Source organism: Coptis chinensis, chromosome 9 (assembly GCF_015680905.1).
Source record: "Coptis chinensis isolate HL-2020 chromosome 9, ASM1568090v1, whole genome shotgun sequence".
NCBI classification, from domain to species: Eukaryota; Viridiplantae; Streptophyta; class Magnoliopsida; order Ranunculales; family Ranunculaceae; genus Coptis; species Coptis chinensis.
Window position 1 is genome coordinate 46,693,545 of NC_141464.1, and position 21,623 is coordinate 46,715,167.

The 21,623-nt window shown below is 36.4% G+C and overlaps 1 protein-coding gene and 1 long non-coding RNA gene across 2 annotated transcripts; one reads left to right on the top strand and one right to left on the bottom strand.

The window, feature by feature from the left end:
* Window positions 1-3,676: 3,676 nt before the first annotated feature.
* On the bottom strand, window positions 3,677-5,539 carry LOC147476310 (uncharacterized). Its single transcript, XM_086585692.1, has 2 exons — window positions 4,963-5,539; window positions 3,677-3,813 (listed from the first exon to the last, which is right to left on the bottom strand). The coding sequence occupies exons 1-2, from the start codon at window positions 5,537-5,539 to the stop codon at window positions 3,677-3,679; spliced, it is 714 nt and encodes a 237-aa protein (XP_086441818.1).
* Window positions 5,540-14,780: 9,241 nt separating this feature from the next.
* On the top strand, window positions 14,781-16,165 carry LOC147476311 (uncharacterized). The gene is made up of 2 exons (XR_015209008.1): window positions 14,781-15,523; window positions 15,611-16,165. It is a non-coding gene; the product is annotated as an uncharacterized LOC147476311 (long non-coding RNA).
* The last annotated feature ends 5,458 nt before the right edge of the window (window positions 16,166-21,623 follow it).

Below are 21,623 nucleotides of genomic sequence, written 5' to 3' on the forward strand. Positions count from 1 at the left end.
TACTGCCCCTACCTTCCTTATCACCCTCAATTTGAAAGATTGGATTCCGTTATCTTGAAAGTCAGCCAGTCTGAAGAAGTCTGTTTGGCCATAGAACTGGTACAAGAGTGGCCGAGCAGAAGAGCAGGCAAGTCCCATAACGGTGTTCTGAGAGGTCTTGTGTTTGATTGTTCACCCCATGGGGTTGGGCCGGGGGAGGTTTAGGGGAAGGAGTAAACAAAATAGGTCAGATAGAGTAAACAGACGTATTGTTTGATAGTTGCGAAATAGATAGTTTCCTTATCACCAAAATATGGGCGAGAATGCGATGGTACTACATAATTCTTAGTATTCCATTTTACTTTTTACTACATAATTCTCAGTATCCTATTTGGAAAGAGGTATAAACATCTCCATAACCATCGCTATTAGGTTGCATCGAGACGTTTTTTTTGAAAATCCCTTAACCATGCTGTGTGTTTAGCAGTTCGTACTTTATACCAGTTATTGTTCTTTTTAATTTCCTTTCACATTCCTGTGTAATGTTTTTCGTTAAAAGCATACACTTGTTTGCAAGAGGGAGTTCATTTTGATCACTAGCCAAGTGATATAACTCGAACAGGACAACTGTGACGATGTCAATAAAATCACAGGTTGGGCAATGTGAAATTGTGAATACTGTCCCCACGATCCGGTCGCAAAATATCCAAGATGTCCTCGGATCATTTCTTATGGCCTGGCTAATTTTTGAGCCACAAAATCCCAGATCGTAACTCTTAAAAAACACTTATGGCTGGCAGCAAAACGAAAAAAGTAAGGGAATTGCAGTGCAGTTTATAGCGCGTGTCCTCTGCTTCTGTAGAAAAATTTTATGAATGAAAAGGCATACAATGTGCTGCATTCTACTTTTCAGGGCATGCCAGTAAGGCCGTTTCATTGATTGATTGGCTATTCTTTTAAATTAGGCAGATAGTGGATAAATAAGGAAGTTGATTGCCCATCGAACATTTATGAAAACAATGAGAACAGTTGTGTTATTTTCAATTGCTTGATTTGAAAATCAGGAAATTAGGTATAGGTACACAGACGCAACTTTTTTAAGTTTAGAGGAAATAGCAAACTTTTTTTTTGTTTTTTCTCCATAAAAACTGAAATTTGACATTTATCTCAAATTTCAGACTGACTTTTACAATTTTGACATCTTTTATTAGTCTCAACTAAAAAAACCAACTACCAACAAAAAAAAAACTAAAATTCATCCGAAATCTACAAAATTCCAATTAAAAGTGAGATGAATTTCTGAAGAGACCAAAACAATATAGAAAATATCAACTTCAAAAACGGAAAAAATATATGTTGATTACAACTAATTTCAATACAGCTTTAACAATTTAAAATGCATCTCTGATAATTTTGAATAACATGTTTAAGCTTGATGTAATTCAAATTGTGAAATTATGAAAGGACAAATGATTTTTTTTAATAAGACAATTGTATTATTTGATTGCAGTACATCTTGGAGCAATACACACGCACCCTTGCCTGATGAGTGGCCTCGATTGACACACACACGTACAGCTTGCGTACATTAGATTTTTGTATTATTTATTTGTGGAAGAAATTGGCAATTACAAATAAAAGGGTAAAAAAGAAAAATAAAAAGTTTTAAAAACAGTTAATACACCCAAAAAGTGACGTGTTGTTAAAATTAGAGTAGAATCAAAAGATAATATTGGTCTTTCTCTAAACAAAAAACATACTAAAGAAAGTGTCTAGAGCCCAATTTCTAGATTTGAAAATCAATCCAAATTGACTGTGTTTAGGCCTTTAGGGGAGGGCAGAGAAAGATGTGCAATCAAACACACCAATATATTTGATCGAAAAAACACACACACACCATTATACTGTGTAGATTCCTCCACCAGAACACGTTTTCAGGAGTTAATGCTAAAGAGCTCCATTGGAGATGCTCTAGGGACTAGATCGCAGCATCTTGTCTGACGAATTTTAGTACAAGAATTTGCGGTTTGGATTCCTTGTATTAGTTTTGTTTCAAAGATTCCTTCTAAAGCACTCACCTTTAGAGGGAATATTGACTCGTTGAATTGCCATTTACCCTCCTTGAAAAAGTTGAAAGTGTTATTTGTATGCGACTAGTATATTGCCCTTGCCCTAAGGCGCGAGTCGCGGAGAGACACACTTTAGTGCCTCACCTTGACCAAGGTGCGAGAGCTAACATAAGGCGTGTGCTTTTTGTTGAGGCGCATTTACAGTTTTTTCATTTTTTTTTTTTTATAATTTTTGCTATACGTAACATATTTACACTTGATCCAATTGTTGTATTATACAAGAAATTGTACAAATTTAATAAATTTCATCTTGGAGTACACTCTAAGTTTAATTTTGACTAGTTTTTGTTAAGTTGTATGGATTAAGAGAAGTCACAAAGATGGATTAAATAAAGTTTTATAGGATTCCAAAATTTGAATCACGTGTTCTATTTCGTGAAGAACTCATTTGACTCAATTCGATTGGTTAACTATTTTAGTTTATTGAAGTTGAACTAGATTGTATTGAGAGATACGAGTTTTATTTTGCTATTTACTTATTGCTTTAGATTTTTCTTTTAAATGACTACACTGGTATAAATGACTCGTGGATTTTATGGGTGTTGCTCAATGGTTTCATGTTTACAATCACATAGAATTAATTTTAATATTTGGCTAAGCAAATCAATAATAATTCATGTCATATTTAATATTTATTTTATTTTTTTATTTAATTGGTTATATCTATTTTTTAGTACTCCGCGCCTCACTTTAATCAGGTGCGCGCCGCGCCACGCCTCGCGCCTTGCGCCTAAGGCACAAAGAGGGTGTTATGCCTTAGGTGCACCTTAACGCTTTGACTACACTGGAAAAACCCAGTCCATACGGCGTTGATTTTTTAAAAATTGCAATTGAAGTCCAGTCCCACATAAGCCCAACAAAAACCCATCCGAATTGCAACTGAAGCCTAGTCCCAAAAAAGCCTAGCAGCACTTGTTGACTACTATCAGCACACTCCCATTAGGACCCCATTAGCACTCTTAGATGCTCTACGTCATAAACAAAATCTAAAGGTTAGAGATTGGGGTGGTTGGTTCACACTTCCCTTCTTTGTTATATAGATCTTAGGTCTTTGTACATGATTTTATAGTATTATGTAAAATTGAAACACTGCAGCGAATGAATGGATTCTTGTCTTACGTTTGCTACGTGTAGCAAACATAAAATGTATTAAGACGTAAAGACGTGACCAGGAGTGTTTTGGGACTTTTGGCATCATCTTTATGGTGATATGGTTGAATTAAATTGAATCCAAACTTACTCTTTGTATGTATATGGCTAGATGACATAGATAAAACATTAAAACACACGAGACGGAATAAAACACTCCGTCCGAAGCTCACAACTCAGTTACTATCTCGATAGTAAATTTCACTCTCGTTTTGACTTAGTGAATAAGTCACCCTCATAGTCACCCTTGTATTGGGTAAGGATTTTTTTAACATTTGGAGGTGAAAACTCTCAATTTCCCTTCATTTTGACTTGCATTAGGCATAGCTATTCTATTAAAACTACCACTTGGTAGGATTTTCCACTTTTACGTAGTAGGCTTTGGGATAGAATTAATCGCCACTTGGAGTGAGCATCAGTTAGTCTTTTTTGTCATTATTTGAAGCTAACAATAACCTCAACACGGGAGCTACACCAAGAGCTGATTGAAGGGTGAAGAGGGAAGAATGAAGAGCATGCAAGGAGAAGTTGTGCTCAACATTTCGGCTAAAAAAGCCTGGGAGATGTACAGAGACAATGAAATATGCTGCATGTTTGCATGTGAATAGCATGAATTGAAATTTCTGGTTCACTTAAGCATGTGATGGATCCTTTCGAAGTCATCATCAACATCCATCCATCAAAACTTCATTGCTACTTCTAAACTATGCATATGAAACTTTGATTGGATTTGGCATCTAGCTAAGATATGATCTTTGGAATAAATTTAATACCAAGAACTAATCCAGCCTAAGAGCATCTCTAGGCAGTGGCGGAGCCAGAAATTTGAGTGAGGATGCATGAGCCATCCAGACAACCAAACATACCAAAAAAAAAAAAAAAAAAAAAAACTAATTTCTTTTAACTAATAATTCAAATGCAATCACAAAACAAGTATATTTCAAACATTAAATATCTTATAAAACGATACAATAGGAACATTGGGTCAAGAGTCTCTAAAATGTAATGTTTAGAGAAGAGGGCAAGAGCCGGTAGAAAGCAGTAGACAGCTAAATAACGAGGAAAATTAAAGTGAAAGGGTAAATGCCAACGCTAAGGTATGCAACCCTATGCAGAAACTTGAGGCGGGGACTGACAAGCAAAGCATTGTTATGAGAGTAAAAGATCTCAATAGGAACATTTTAACATTTTAAAACCCGCCACTGAACAAATAATGAAAACACTAGTCGAACAAGATCATGGTGTAAATTCCAGCAAACGTTCCATTAACCAGGATCACATACGGAGTTTACCAGCTTCACTAGCGAGTAATGAGTCCATTTTCACAACCTCTAACCAAAAGTCATCATATCCACATAATCAGCGGCGGAGCCAGGAATGTAAGTGAGAGTGAGCCACCCATAAACCAAGCATTAAAAAAAAAGCACTAATTTTTTTTTAACTAAAAATTCAAATCCGGTCACAAAACAAATATATTTCGAGCATAAAAAAATCATATAAAATAATTGCAATAAATGTAATATAAAAAAAAATAAGAAAAGAAAAAATAATTCAATCTAAACAAATACTTATTCATAGTAGTTGTCATCCTTCTTCATCTTTTGGAAGTGTTGCAAGATCAACTCGGTATCAATGTTATCAAAAACTTTTTTTTCAATGTATGTTATTAAACAATCATTCAACCATTCATCCGCCATCTGATTACGCAGACGATTCTTTATGATATTCATAGCAGAAAATATCCTCTCCACAGTAGCAGTAGCAACAGGTAAAATCAGCGCCAACTTAATCAACAAATACACAAGTGGGACTTGGTACACAATGTCTTTCTTTGTCTCAACCATTATTTTGGCTAGGCTGCTAATTCCGTTTACTTTACCAAACTTAGTATTGGAACGCACATCAATGATATAATTCTCAAGCTGATCCGCTAATTCCATCTGATCTATCTCTGAAAAATCATCGGGATAAAGTCTAGCAAAATGGATCAATTTTTGCTTATCGAAAGCAGCAAACGACTCACAAGGATCAAGACATGCCATGCAAAGAAGTAATTCTGTGTTTGCTTCATTAAACCGGTCGTTTAACTCTTGAAGTTGCAAATCAATACAGTGATAGAATAATCCGACACGATAGTAATGTAAATTGGTGCTTCCTTCCGCTCTTCGTCGAGACCTCCCTCGAGCCACATACCTCTCTTCTATATTTGGAACAACCACATCATGTTTGGCACATAGTGAAGAAACTTCAATCAAGAGACTACTCCACTCATCATCTCTCATCGTCTGTAAGCGTACATTTGTTATTTTAACAAGAGCCATAGCATTGACAATGTCTTGGTCTTCACGCTGCAAAGCCTTTGACAAATCATTGCTAATTCCTAGTATCGCTTTCATCAAATGCAAATTTAAGATAAATTCAAAAGACTGCACTGAACTCAATAATCCGTAAGCCTCACCTCTTTGTTCCGAGCTTGAACCATTTTCCGCTACGTTATCAAGTACATCAACTACTGAACCATAAGTGGTTATCATGCCAAGAAGTGTATAATAGTGTGAGCCCTATCGAGTGTCACCAGATCGTTTAAGACTAGTCTCTTGATTCAACCCTTTACCACTTGAAATTTCTCCGCTTTGTAAGGCTGCAACAACTCTAGCCTTCATTGCTTCGTGTAACGTATCTCGTCGCTTACATGATGCTCCAACAGTATTTACCACATTAGAGAGAACACTAAAAAGATTAGCAATTGACTCATGGTTCTTTGCAACTGATACAAGGGCTAACTGAAGCTGATGAGCGAAACAATGAACATAAAATGCAGACTCATTCTCTTTCATTATAAGTGTTTTTAGGCCATTCAAATCACCTTGCATATTGCTGGCCTCATCATACCCTTGTCCACGCAGTCTAGATATGTTTAACCCATGCTTAGAGAACAACTCATCAATTGCCTTTTTAAGTGTTACTGCACTAGTTTCCTTAACATGCACAACTCCAAAAAATCTCTCAATCACGCAACCTTTCTTGTCGACATAACGCAAAACAACTGTCATTTGCTCTTTAATTGATATATCACGTGCTTCATCGACTAAAATAGCAAACAATGAATTTCCATAATCCTTTAAAATAGCATTTGTAGTTTCCACAGCAGCTGCATTCACAATCTCTTTTTGTATATCAGGCGAGGTCAATTTCCGATTTTTAGAAGCATTATCAAGAACGTTCTTAATGACTTCGTTATGATCTTTCAAAAATCGTATAAGTTCAAGAAAATTGTCTTTACTGATCGACTCCTCTGATTCATCATGGCCACGGAAAACTAAACTTTGTCTCAAAAGAAACCTAATACAATCAGTTATTGTAGTTAGATGTATTCGGTAATCCCTTCAAACTTGGTCAGATTGTCTCTCAAGAAATGTTTCGATATGTTGCTCTTGATTTAGCAATGCCCGTACTACCCTGTAAGCAATATTATGAGCACTATTTGGTCCTCCAACATGCTCTTTTAATTTGGTTTTCCTTTCCCAATTAGTAAACCCCTTGTAAGAAAAAACATCTCGCCTCCTTGTGCCCCCTGATCAGATTTAAAGAGATAACAATAGTGACAAAACGCGGCATCTTTATGAATACTATATTCCAACCAACTAAACTCTCCATACCACTCTTTCCGAAAGCGACGGTTCCTCTTGCCTATTGTCATTGGAGGAAAAGTATGATTAGGCTGGCAAGGACCCCTAAGCAAATATGTTCTTCTCACTGAGTCACGATCATTAGGATGATAATCTGAAATCTTGTTCCTTACTATCCAGGGTCTCCTGGAAGACTAGACAAGTCAAGTTCTTCACGATTTCCACGTTGAACCTGCTTTGACGTAGGTTGTTCAACACCACCATCCTCAGTTTCTTGGTGACTTCGCTTTGAAGAGGATCCTACTTCAACACTAACAACATGATCTGTGTTACTAGTTGGTTGAGCGGGCAACGACTTTTCTTTGATCAAATACTTTAGCATAGCTATTTAAACAATTAAAATAAACCACCAATCAATTTAATTGAAATTGCACGAATTAAAATAAACCACCAATAATATTCACAAAATAAAATAATAATCACAAACATATATAAATAATATGGTTTAGGAATCAATACAAAAAGACGACAAAAAATTAAATAATATAAGGGTTACCTAGTTACCTCCACAAAACCAGTAGGTGTAAAGTTGTTTGTTTGGGTAGAAAAGTAGAAGACTTAAATTTTAATATAGAGTAATAGAGAATGGAGGAGAAAAGAAGTAGAGTAGGTGAGAGGGATTTTTTATTTCTATTTTTTTTTAATAGATACATGATGGTTTCTGTTTGGGTTTATATATGGGTGGATAAATACGAGATAAAGAGGAACACAAGTAGCATTGGGTTTTCTATTTGCTTTTTGGTACTATTTGCTTTAACCGAATCAAATTTGTACATCAAGTACATCACATGACATCAGCACATCTCTTTTGTTTCCTCTCTCATGACTCATGAGCACATATCACTTTTCTTTTTCTGTTTTGTCTTTTACCTGTTACCACTTAGCAGTTAGCAGCTATAACTAGTTTTTTTTTTGTTTGGGTCAGGTGAGGGTACACCTACCACTTAGCAGTTAGTAGCCATAACTAGTTTTTTTTTTTGTTTGGGTCAGGTGAGGGTACGCCAGGGTGTATGCTGGCCCCCCTGGCTCTGCCACTGCACATAATGACCTATTTACAGTCATTATTTTCCAACACTCTAGCATGGGTTGGAACATCTTCAATCTTCATAAAGAATACCAATATGGGATCTTGCATCTGCCATAAAAACTCATCCCTAAGTACTAACGCAACCTCTGTCGACTAAAAAAAGTAAACTCCACCATTTAATTAAACACACCTCAGGTCTCAGTCGGCAGTCGCAATAATGACAGCCATAATTAATACTATAACACATTAACTCTCTTAAAAAACTCCTAAATACAACCAGAAATGGACCTAATTAACCAGAATATACAATCCACAAATTGCCCTTACAGTTGCAAACCTAAATATTTAGTAAATTCACGACAAGAAATTAAGTAAGAATTATCATTAAATAATATGGTTTAGGAATCAGTACAAAAAGAAAAAAAAAGAAGACGCGAAATTAAATAATGTGAGTTTTACCTAGTTACTCCACAAAAAGAGTAGAAGACTTTTAATAGAATAATTGAGAAGGGAGTTAGGGAAGAGAAGTGGAGTGCGTGAGGGGTTTCTTTTGTTTGGGTTTCTGGCGTTTTTTTTTCTTTTATTTTGTTTTCTTTTGTTTTTGTTCAAGTGATACACTGATACTATAATTTTTTTTCCGGAAAGTTGAGGGTGATCCAGAGCGTAACCTGGCCCCCCTGGCTCCGCCACTGTCTCTAGGTGGTGGTAGTATCACGTATTTCCATGCAAAGAAAAAAGACAGAGAATACGAAAAATTTGGACATATATTTAACAACAAAAAAATAAATTAAACTATAAAAAATAAATTCGTTGGTTACCCCAGTGGTTGAACTTTGTATGAGAAGCAACATACTCTCATAACTCTAGGCCACTAGCCTACCCAAGTCAATCCTTTTATAAGAGGGACGTGACTGTCACACATGCCTATCACAATTTTTTTTTACGAAGTCAAATCTTATTGGTTGGGATTACTGAAGGAGAACGAGTTATTGAATAAAAACCAACTTCTTGTGCCTTCTCTACTCTTATTGAATAAAAAACCAACTCAGAGAGGATCAGGAATATCTTCCATTGAAGAAAGGAGATTGGTTTGTGGCAAGTAAGATACGCTCACATCGTTAACCAGTTATTCATGTAGTTATCTTCTTCTCACTAAAGTTTGAATTGTTTAGATGTAACTTTTTGAACTTCGCCAAGAATACAAAATGCTTGCTATGTAAAGAAAAGCCTCCAAGTCGGCAACTCAATCCAGGAGAGTGGGAATGTGACTCGTGAGTTTTTAGCTTTCAGCTATCGAATTTTCGGAATTCAAAAATGCTTAGAAGTGATTATGTTTGGTTGTTAGATATTCGATGCATGTTCTTGAACATAAATAGCACAAGCCCTTGTTTTTTCAGGTGCAATTACGTCAATTTTAAAAGGAATATGGTATACTTGAAGTGTGATTGGAGAAGGCCAAAAACATCACATTACTCCGAGACTTCTGCTCAGAACCAAAACCAGTATGGAGACTCTCATCAATCTTATGGGATGAACTTTGTCAGAGACGATGACAGATATAATGGTCGGTCGTCTGCCGTTCAAGAAAGACGAAGCAGAAATGAAAGTATCTTCTGTGGACTAGCATCAAGGGAAAGTGTAGTTCATGATGATTTGGATTTGCAGCTTACTGACGATGAGGAGATAGCTGAGTGGTTTGGATGTCGGAAAAAGAGTGAACCTCAGATTTAGAAAGATGTACACATATAAGGAGAGGGCACGAGAAGTTGGTTTTTGATTCAATAACTCATTCTCCTTTTATCGCCCCGTCATTAATCCCAACCAATAAGATTTGACTTCGTAAAAAAAATTTGTACTAGTCCACGTGTGACAGTCGCGCTTTTATAAGAGTGGGAATGAATATTACAATTAATATAATCACCCCTCTCAAGTATCTCTACACTTAAGGGTATCTCCAATAGAGTGTAAAAATTCACCTCCACATAGGCGCTATTAGGATTATACACTATCTAAATTCCAAATACATAAAGTGTATATTTACTATTTGTGGCTATTCCAATGGGAAGTGGAGGTAAATGTGTAAAAATAGATAACAACGGACTTAAACTGTCACAACCCATTCAAAATAATGAAAAATGACGGGTTTGATCAGTCTCAAAAGCTTAAAACAAATAGTGGTCCACTTTCATACGTTATTTAAAGTAACATCGATCCGTGTTTTGTAAAAGGGACATAGGGTAAATCACTGAGCGACGGACTTAGACCGTCGCAAACAGAAAAATAAAACTTCACACGTGAGTTGAAGTGACGTCCCAGTTTTTAAGTTAAACAGACGTTACTATAAGTGATGTCCGGGTTTTTTTATTAGCTAATAGCGGGATGGGGAATTCTCCACCCCATCTATTGACTAATAACTTATTACATACGATATACAACCCCTATTAGAAGGAGTTTTTTAGCATTTGAAGTGTAAATTTTACACTTTATACTGTTTACACTCCCTATTGGAGATGCCCTTATTAGGTCTCATTTTACTAATCTCTCTCTTTACAAAAATTTTTTGTTTGCAAAGGTTTTATATTTATTTTGGTTGCCTCTCAAAATTGGTTTCTCTCCCTCATTATTATGGGTTAGAAACCCTAATTTCTTATATGTAGTGTTTCTGAAATTTCAATGAGATGGAAAAATTTCAATTCATTCAGAGCATTTGCAATGCAGGTGGATAAGGGGGGTTTGTGACTATAGTCACCAGTTTTGTTAAAAAAAAGGGTGTGCAATGCAGAGGTGAAAAACTGGTGATTATTTTTCCCAGTTGAAATCAAGGTGAAACATTCTATCGAGATAGTGGCTGATTTGTTAACTTCGGACGGGATGTTGGATTCCGTCTCGTGTGTTTTTTTCGATTTTATTTTCGGACAGAATGTTTCATTCCGTCTCGCGTGTTTTTTCGGTTTTTTTAACTTCAGACAAAATACCGGACGGGATGTTACATTCTGTCTCGATAAAAAAACCTCCAGACGGAATCTAACATTCCGTCCGAGATTTTTTTTTCACCTTTGCATTGCACAACTTCACCTTGCTTTTCACTGTTTTGGTGAAATGAGGTGAATAAATACCTACGTGGAGGTGAATAAGGAGGGAATTATTTTGACTTGCATTACAAATGCTCTCAGCAAACAGATGCTGAGATATCATGCTTGGCTCGGTAACTCGCTGCTGGAAAACCAAATTAGTCAGGTCATTTTGTCACGTTCAGTACTGAGATACCAAATTGGCTTCACTTTCTCAATACCTAGCTGCTGGTCATGCCACCATACTCGGTATCAAGATGCTGTCTCCGGATCCCAACACCTCTTTCATCGTATCCACTCTGTAACAGAATTGTATAGATGGCCACTTCTAGTAAAGTTGTAAAAAACCACAAGTTAGCATCGAAACAATTTCGTCCGCCTTCCTCCCTGAGGCCTGAACAATACAATTTAATGTATCAGTTTAAAAGTAGTTTGTTTGCAGACTGTCGTAGAAGACAATTCGTGCTAGTGTAGCACATCCTCCATAGAAACATTATCTATTAAATTCCCACTTGAACTTAAGTTCTTGTTTTTGCTCAAACATTAGTAATGTGTTCCATTATTATATGCAAATGAGATCGAGCTTACCAAGTTGACTATACATACAGAGGTAACCCTCTCTGCCTTGCGCGATATACACAGTTTTGCACACGTCACTTAATTGAGAAAATAATATACGTGTTGTTTTCAGTGGCAACTGGCAAGCGGGTGGATTAAAAATGTTCCTTCAATATGTTTATTGCAAATTAAGGTAGAACAGGTTTGAGATGTGTTAAAGGCTTAGAGCTCGATCAAGTGTCGCTCAAAAGCTATCATAATCATCAAGTTAATAGCTCCTACACTAAAATTCACTATCTCCACGTACACTTGAAAACAAAGTACAATACTAGAGGAAGGAGAAGAACTTCAGAAACAAACGGGAAACTTGGCAAGAGGTAAAAGAGAGGCTAATAAAAGACATGAGGACGTACTTACAAGGTCAACTAAAGACAGTAAAGGATGTTCAGAGAGACAAAGCTCTTGTTCAAAGACTTGGAATACTAGTAGACTACACAACTTTTACTCCAACAAGATGTAGGTGGTTAAAGCCGTCGGTGGGAGTTTTAAACTGAACTCTGATGGATCAGTTTCTTGTAATGGTGGAAGTTCAGGTGGAATAATCATAGACTCTGAAGGAGAGCGAGGTCTCACTCTGTTACTCAGATTCTGGAGGTTTGAAATCGGTTTTATTCCAGGAACTTAATTGAATCCTAAATGGCTTAAAAGGATGCGGGCTTATACAAGTTGATAAGGTTATAGTTGCTTCAGACTCGCTGAGAGCAATTAACATCCTTCAAGACAAAGAAAGAGCTCCATGGTACTGTAGGAATATGGTAGCTGCTGATTTCCTGGCAGCTCCAACGGATGTAACAGGTTGCTACTATTTTGTACCTCCCCTAACTTCACAACTAGCCACTATTGTTGAGGAGGATAAAGGGCAAAGGTTTATGTAAGATTCTAATACAGGTTCGGGTCTGCCTAACCCAAAAATTATTTTTTTAACAAAAAAGTACAATACCAGAGAAAAACCCTGGCGATGACATCCTCATTAATCTTCACAGTGAAAGAAGTGAACCTGAACTCATTACTCCAGCTAAGCCGAAATCATGAGTTAAAAGCCCTCTCGGACATCGATGATTAGAGGCTTCTTCGGTTTCAGGGTCCAAATATACTTTTCTATCGAAACGTTGTGGCAACGCAAGGAAGAGATCCATTGAAGGTTATTAAAGAGGCCATTGCTAAAACACTAGTCTATTACTGTCCCCTTGCTTAGGGAAGGGCCTAATGATAAGCTTATGGTTGAGTGTACGTACTGGTGAAAACATTTTGTTCATTAAGGCCAGTGTAGATGTGAGGTTAGACCAATTTGGTGGTGTTCTACCAACTTTCCCATGTATATATTGGAGATCTCCTCTATGACCAAATATGATCAAAATACTAAGTGATGACGAAAGAGATGAAGAACGTAGAAAAATAGTAAAAAAGCGATGGTGATCGAGTGAATGATGAGACTGTACCTTTCGGTTGCCTACGTACCCATCTAAAATTATCGATGAGATCAAGTTTTAAGAACGTAGTTCTGTATGAAAAATAGTTTTGTATTTATACCTATAGAGTAGAGATTTTTTATAGCTCAAGTAATTGTAATTAAACCTGACTTTTAATTGATGATTATCTCTTTTATATGAAATATATCTAAACATAAATTAATAAATGTAAGCCAAATATATGTAAACCTGACTTTTATCGATGGGATCAAGTCTTAAGTGGCAAGCCATGTGGCTAGGGTTCAGCCCTAGACGCATGAGTTAATGGGCCTATATATTAATCTATGATATTGTAAATTGGGTTTTAACCCTGTTGATTAAACGAATAAAGTGGAGACTCCTACCAATAGACGTTTGCCACGTAGGTGGGGGTCGAAACACTGCCTCCTTTTTGGCATGCGAACAAAGTTCATATGACAAAGAAGAGAAAAAAAAAAAAATAGAATAAAAAAAGAGTGAGCGGAATATATAACAAATGGTCGTGTGAATGTAAACGATAGGAAAATAAACTGTCGAGAAAAATTCGTGAATTATTATGAACGGAATAATATCAAACTAACGTATATTGGATGCAATGTAGTTAAATGAAAAATGGCTGAAGTGAGAATTGAAATGGGTGGCACAAAAAAAATTGTAAAAGAAATTGATGGCAAAAACTATACCGAAATTATTAATATAATAATAATAAAATTGATTATGACTACCCATGCCAGTGAAAGAGTTATATTAGGATTAAACAATTAAAATTAAATGTAGGAGCAATTTAGTATTAATAGAAAGAAAAAGAAGTTAAATACGAATTGGATTCGAAGGTGAAGACTTTAGCGACTAAAATTGGTATTAATAGGAAGAAAAAAAAGTTAAATACGAATTGAATTCGAAGGTAAAGACTTTAGCGACTAAAATTGGATGTAACTTCGGATTAGATAAAAAGACAGATTAGATAAGAATTCGGATTAGATAAGGGTTTGGATTAGATAAGAATTCGGATTAGATAAGAGTTTGAATATAGTTTTATTTAGTTAAAGCGTCAAAGATGCCATAATATATTGGCTTGAAAAATTGGCCTGAGAAACATATTAAAGTAAAAAAATTGAGAGAAAAACAAGAACCCAATAATCATGTTGAATAAAGAGAACAAAGTGTAGAGCTCGAGATCTCTGTAACAAGAACCCAATATTTGAAGTCATGTTGAATAAAGAGAACAAAGTGTAGGTACTTGTTTGAATTATATTGGTTTTGTATTTACGTACGACTAAACATGAATAAGGTAAGATGAAGTGAACTTTTGGTATCTCTTAATTATGTGTTTTGGTATGGGTCTGTCAAGTCAAGAAGATTCGATGGGCAGCGCCGTTCTGCAATATTCTTTCAATTTATTTTTGAAGCCCTTACCGAAATACCAGACCGGATTGAATGGAGCCAAGCTAGGGCCCGTCTCAAATAGGGCAGTTCAAATAGTTGCTTCAAGTCGTAACATGACCTGATGACAGTATTCTCTAGCTTGAATTATTGGTTGGGCCCAGGTTGGGCCCTTAAGCATTTGAATTGAGAAAAAATAGAAATAGAAGGTGAGGGACGCATCAAGTCATTGTTATATAAATCCAGCACATGCCTTACTAGCCACACCTGTCCATTCTGGATGCACCGTATCATTCACGAACAGAGAAATCTTTGTTTGGAGTATCGATCAAATTCCGAAATTGTCGGGGAAAATTCACCGATTTAGAAACTCCCAAATCATTGCAAACACCAAAGGGGCAACCTTCCGAATTCTATTCCAACACTTGATGCCCGAATCAAGCTCCACAAGATAGAAAAACAGAAAAACAGATTTTGGGGGAGGCAGAAACTTGAGTTAGCGCTAGCGGAATTGAAGTTTGGGCAAACCGAATTGGGAGAAGACGACACCACTGCTGGACTACGGTTTTGCGATTATTATCTCTTCTTTTAACTTCGTTTTTCCCTTCATTAATATTTTTATGTGTAACTATACATCTGGATCACTAGCTCTTAGTACTTGGTTCCTACAATCAAGATTAAGGACTCGAAATCGAGTGGATTTATAAAGAATAAGACGATGCAAGAAGGTTGAGATCGAAAAAGATGGATTTAGTGATCGATTTAACCACAGAGCGTGGTTTTACAATTAAGTCTATACTGGAATTTCACTATATTATGAGATGGCGGTAATTTCGAATTGAATAGGCAGTTAAAGATTGATCGGCATAATCGAGCTTAGGATCGATCAGTTTCAAATTGGATCTGCGAGGCTATTAAGCTCAAATTATTTGGTTTCGATCAAAATTAAATTTGGCATGTCGAAGAAGACGGAGTAAAGTTTGAAGAATATGACAAAACGGTGTCAAAGATTTTCGACAGCATGAAACAGGTATGTTAGTATTTTTTTTTTATCAGTTATCTTCAAATTTTGGTTAAGTCTGAAAGACTAACGAAAAGATTTGTATTTTTGCTGCAGGTTGAAATGGCGGAATTACGAGCAAAAGATATTGACGAAAAGTTTCGAGCGGAAAGATCACAATGCCTTAGAAAAAATAAATAAGCTGAAGAAAGTTTTCGCTAAGAAAATTGACGTAATAAAAATTGACGTAATACGAATTTTTGCCGCACGGAGAAATGACGGTAGTTCGAGCAAAATATATTTACAAAGAGTCGACGTAGAAAAGTTTAGCACAACAAGGTGTCAATTAATGCCGTAGAAGAATGAAAAAAGCTGACAGAAGTTTCGTTGAGAAAAACCGGCTCAATGCCTTAGAAAAAATAATGAAGCTGTTGGAAAATTTCAATTCACTCGGAAAGATTTGCTAAGAAAAAATAATGAAACTGTCGGAAAATATTTAACCGAAAGCGTTAAGCGAAGCGAATGTAGATTTCGAAGAAGAAAACGAAAATTTAATCGAGCGACCGTAAGACAATTGACCGAGACAATTAATTAGGTAATTGTGGGAATGTAATACCATAAAGCTAAAAAATTTGTTGATGAAAAATAAAAATAAAGTATGTGTTTGCTATTGAATATTGTTATTGTGTTAGATAACATACCTGCAGAAAACTGACAATGTTGTTGAATTATGTAGTTGAAATGGAATAAAACGAAAATCCCCCATGTAGAGAAAGACGCCCCTAATGCTAACTTAACTAAGCAAAATTAGACTAAGCGAGCGTAAAAGCAGTCAAACTTAGATTGACGAAGCTAAACACGGTAACTTCGTCAGATTTTGTCGTAACGATAATAACGAACTAAGCGAGCGTAAAACGTTCAAACCTAGACTGATGAAGCTAAACGTGGTAACTTCATCAGATTTTTTCGTAGCGATAGTAACAAACTAAGCGATCGTAAAAGTATTCAAACTTAGACTGACGAAGCTAAACGTGGTAACTTCGACAAAGTTTGTCATAGCAGTAGTAACGAACTAAGCGTAAAAGCGTTCAAACTTAGACTGACGAAGCTAAACGCGGTAACTTCGTCAGATTTTGTCGTAACGATAGTAACGAACTAAGCGAGCGTAAAAGCGTTCAATTTAGACTGACGAAGCTAAACGTGGTAACTTCGTCAGATTTTGTCGTAGCGATAATAACGAACTAAACGAGCGTAAAAACATTCAAACTTAGACTGACGAAGCTAAATGTGGTAACTTCGTCAGATTTTGTCGTAGCGATAATAACATACTAAGCGAGCGTAAAAATATTCAAACTTAGACTGACGAAGCTAAACGTGGTAATTTTATTAAATTTTGTTGTAGCGATAGTAACGTACTAAGTGAGCATAAAAACGTTCAAATTTAGACTGATGAAGCTAAACGTGGTAACTTCATCAGATTTTGTCGTAGCGATAGTAACGTACTAAACGAGCGTAAAAGTATTCAAACTAGCTTAGACTGATGAAGCTAAACATGGTAACTTCGTCAGATTTTTTCATAGCGATAATAATGTTGCGATGGAAACCAAATTATACCATTAGAACTGAAGTGAAAGAAATACTTTATTGATCACCAAATCTTGAAATGTGCAAAGATAATAATGGAAAAGAAACTATTAAACTAGCAACAGACTAACAATTTTTTGTCCGGTTTTTCATTCAACTTGTCTATTTTGTCCGCTTACTTAGTAAAATAATTTGTTACGACGAGCAAAAAACGAACACAGCTAGGGGCTGTTGGAAATAAACCATCAATGTAAAGGCCCCATTTTGTAAATGACCAAGGTTTATGGATTGGATGACGCTTCATCATGGGAAGTTTGACCCATATCACATATCATGTTTTTGACAAGGCATACACTTCTCGGACAAACGCTTAACATTCTTTGGCATGCAAGACCACCAATATCATTGGGTCATTGCTGTAACGCCCGTATTTGTAATCTACATTTATTTATTAATTTATTTTTTTTATTTAAAATTTGTTGGATTGGATTTAGGATATGTGGGCCTGATTTCTGGGATCGAGTCGGTGTTGGGCTTAGGTTTCAAACCCAGGTATATAGTCATATTTTTCTAGAGAATAGAGTTTTTTGGATAATAAAATAAAATAAAATGGAGGCAGAGATAAAAGCTCGCTTGCTAGAGATTTGGAGCGCGACAATTCGGACTAGGAGGAATTCGTGAAGCTTTTAATTAATGTGAGTAGATTAGTTTTCTATTTCACGTCTAATTTTATTGTTCAAGGTTTCCGCTCGTATTTTCGGCTCATTCTTCTGTCATTATTATTCGTCCTGTCGTTGTTAAAACTGGTTAAACTGTCGTTGTTAAAACTTGTTAAACTCTGTTGAGACTCAGAAATCGACATTGAACTGTTGAAGCTTGATGGGCCGTTAATGGCGTCGCCAAGCCCAAAAGAAAAAATCGGTCATGTCTAGTATTTGAATTCTCCTGGTTGTGGTTTTGAACCCTTACTGAGGTGGTTATGGTTGAATGATGTTAAGTGGTTGTGGTGAAGTGTTGGGTATGTGGTATTGACGCTGGTTTGAGTGAGTTCGAAGCTTGAAGGACGTGTTAATGGCGGCTCGCCCAAATATAATCTTGTAAAATATTTTGAACTGTTATTCTTTTGATTGTGTTGGTTGATTTATGATTGGTTGTAGTGGGGTAGTGTAGTGTGTGAGGGCTGTCGAATGGGGGCTGTTGGAAGCTTGAAGACTCGTTAATGGCGGTCGGGGTTGAGTTTTGGATGTAAGGGGAATCGGGTTATGATGGTATCAATAGATGGGGTTTTCATGAGGGTTAAAACCGCTGGGTTTTAAGGGGTCAAATGTGGGCGGTTGATGGTGGTGGATCGGTGGAAGTGGTGGAGGAGAGGCTGCTGGTGAGCTGAGGGAGACGACCTGTTGGTCGGTTGGGCTTGAGCCTAACCCTTTGTTAGTTGTTGGGCCGGAACTGAGTTAGATTGTTTGGTTGGGCCTTGGGCCAAAAATTAGTTTAGTTTGTTTTGGGGCCAGTTTCATTTTAGTGGTTTGTGGGCCAAACCAATTAAAGTTTTGGGCCAGTTTAAGTTTCATTTTTTGTTGGTTTGGGCCGAAACCAATTAGCTTTCTTTGGGCCAGTTTCAAGTTTGTTTTGGGACCGGTCCATATAAATTAAAATAGATCCAATGGGGTCTTTAAATATTTGGACTTTTAGGTTTTGGTTTTGGGCTTTGATTGTGGACTTTTGACGGTTGAATTGTGCTATGTTTTATGTTGTAAATTGTATGGACAAGTCCAATGATAGAATATTGTGAAAACTTGTATAAATTGGTTTGTCATTATCTAAGAAAGATTTGACGTTGATATTGTGTAATTTTTGACACGTGACGATATAGAAATTTTAGGAGACATAATCTTCCTAAAACGCTATAAAAATGTTATGCGGTACGTTTGGAGAAGTTGTGACATTATGTAGTATGTTGACATTGTTGTTCTGTTAAATGATATCATAGGTTAAGATATCTATTAAATGCAATATCTTTGAGAAATTGATATAAACGCTCCATTATTATATATGTGAGATGCTACTATGAGGTAGTATAGTATTTGTGGATATTTTCCCACAGAATTGTGGCTTAGTGCAATAATATATTGGCACGTGAAAGAAGAAAATGTGTTATGAGATGTATTGAGATATTTCTAAATATTGTGGCTTAGTGCAATAATGTATTTGACATGCACGTGATATAATGAAATGGTTATGAGATATAAATGTATGACACCTGAATACATTATGTAACGAAAATCCTAGAACCTAGCTACCACAATTCATGTGATTTGGCCCTTGTGATGGGCGTATGTGATATGATTAGCCCTTTTGGCGTTTCAGTGAATCTAAATGGCTCTTCTGGCGTAGCCGAATAGTGGCTTGATTATTCCGTTCGCAAAATTAGAACGAGACTCGCGATATTTTTATGCTGAATAGTGGCAGTACTCACATAATGGCTTTCGTGTGAGGGTTACCTGGTATGCGATATCTCGCTTAGGGTAGCTACGCACGGAGTGGTTCATTATGTGAGGGGAGGCATATGGATGTACATGTTCGGCGTTGGGTAGCGATTGTGGTAGCCAGGGAAACTAGGTAAAATATAGAGACGATATGATTCTAGAGACACTTGAAGAAACTCTAAACAATAACTGTGATGATATATCTAAGCGTACGTTAAATCGATAATAAATGATTTATGGTGGTTGTAAAATTGGTATTTGAGATGGTTCTTGTTGGTTCAAATGAGATGTTTGGAATTAGGTATATGATATGCTTGTTCTATTGTAACTTAGGTTGCATTCAATTCACAAGGTTTTGCAGAAGGGTGGGTAGAATTGATTAGTTATGCAGGTGTGACCCACTCTATGATTTGGCCTATACCAGTGTAAGTAAATAGTAAGTTTATGTTTATTATTTGATTATTAGATATAGTTGATATAGTACGGTTTGAAGCTAAGGCGCCTCGGTGGAGGAACTAAATACCTTACTATTAATGAATTGGAAGCTAAGGCGCCTCAGTGGAGGAACTACCTGCCTTAATTAGTATAAATAAGAATGTTGTATTAGTCGTTGGAAGTTAAGGTGCCTCGGTGGAAGAACTAACTGCCTTATGGATTGTGTATATATATATATTGTATTTTAGGGCTACTCACACCAGCATTGTTTATAGTGCTGACCCGATTTGTATGTTTGCTTATCGGGTGTGTTCATTAAATGAACATAGTTGATAAGTCTTGACAGGATTAGTGTTGAAGAAGGTTGGTTGCTGCTTGTGGTTTGCGTTAGCGTTGCATTCAGGATATGTTTTGTTTTCCCTTAAGGTGTAATAGATTTTAGTAGAGACAATGTTGTTTTATATTTTTCAGTTATAATTATAATTATGGAGTTGTTGAAAGAAGATTTGTAATTTAATCTTATTTGTGAGTTTTTGGTTATGAAGAGGACTTTTGTTTATTTGAAAATTTTTATTGGTTTTTAATTATCCGCATATTTAAACTGATTATGGGTTTTTAGGAGTTGAGAGTGCATCACACCTCGAAAATCGAAGAGTCGGAAACAAATATTGTTTTTCCGTATTCTGTCAAAATTCGGGGCGTGACAATTGCTATGTTAAAATTCGGGAGTGGTGTTCACATAGTCCTAAATGAATTTCTTCGAGGCCTAGTAAATCATTCATTCTGCCCAAACAACGAATGATAGGATTGAGACTTGTGCCGCTGCGATAGAGTTTTTGGTCATCAGGAATTTCGAGCATCGACAGTTGCATTATCGTCGTCGGTAGATACCGAGACATTATCAGTGCCAAGCTCGTTGGAATTATCTGACAGCATAAGTGGTTAATACAGTGTTGTCGTGACAGTGACGACTTGATTTTCCACGGATAAGTATACGATAGAATCAAGATGTCTTACATCATAACGCGGATATTGTATAATACTGATATATGTAAAATTTTATGCAATTCGTTGAACAAAGTCCAAATAAACGTCTAATATATCATCGCAAGCTGCATATTTTCATTCAAAGTGGCTAGTGATTAACTTAGAATAATTAATCGTAACTTAGTCGCCCCCAGCTGAAGAGTTGTGCATATACCACAAATGACAGTTTCGTACTCAGCCATATAATGTGAAGCGTCAAAACCTAAACGTAGAGACTTCACTACACCATAATTGCTGAAAAACGACACCCTCTTAAGACTGTCCTGACCGTCCTTAATTTAGAACTTCAAAGTGACCTAAGCTAAAATAGAGGACGGGTTTTACTGTACTAAATACACGACGGTAGAGGTAGTTTTGGAACTCGTCGCTTAGGTGGTGGGGCTAGTTTTTCATTCTAGCGCTCACTGTTTTTTCATTTTAGCGCTCAATGTTTTCCATTATGGCGCTCATTTTTTTCACTAGCACAGCCAGAAATACAAAAATACAGAAATACTAGTGGAAAGAGAGAGAGACAAAAAAAGGGGGTAACTTCTAACAAGTTGTTCAGAGCTTCTGCCAAGGAACAACAAAGCAAGTGC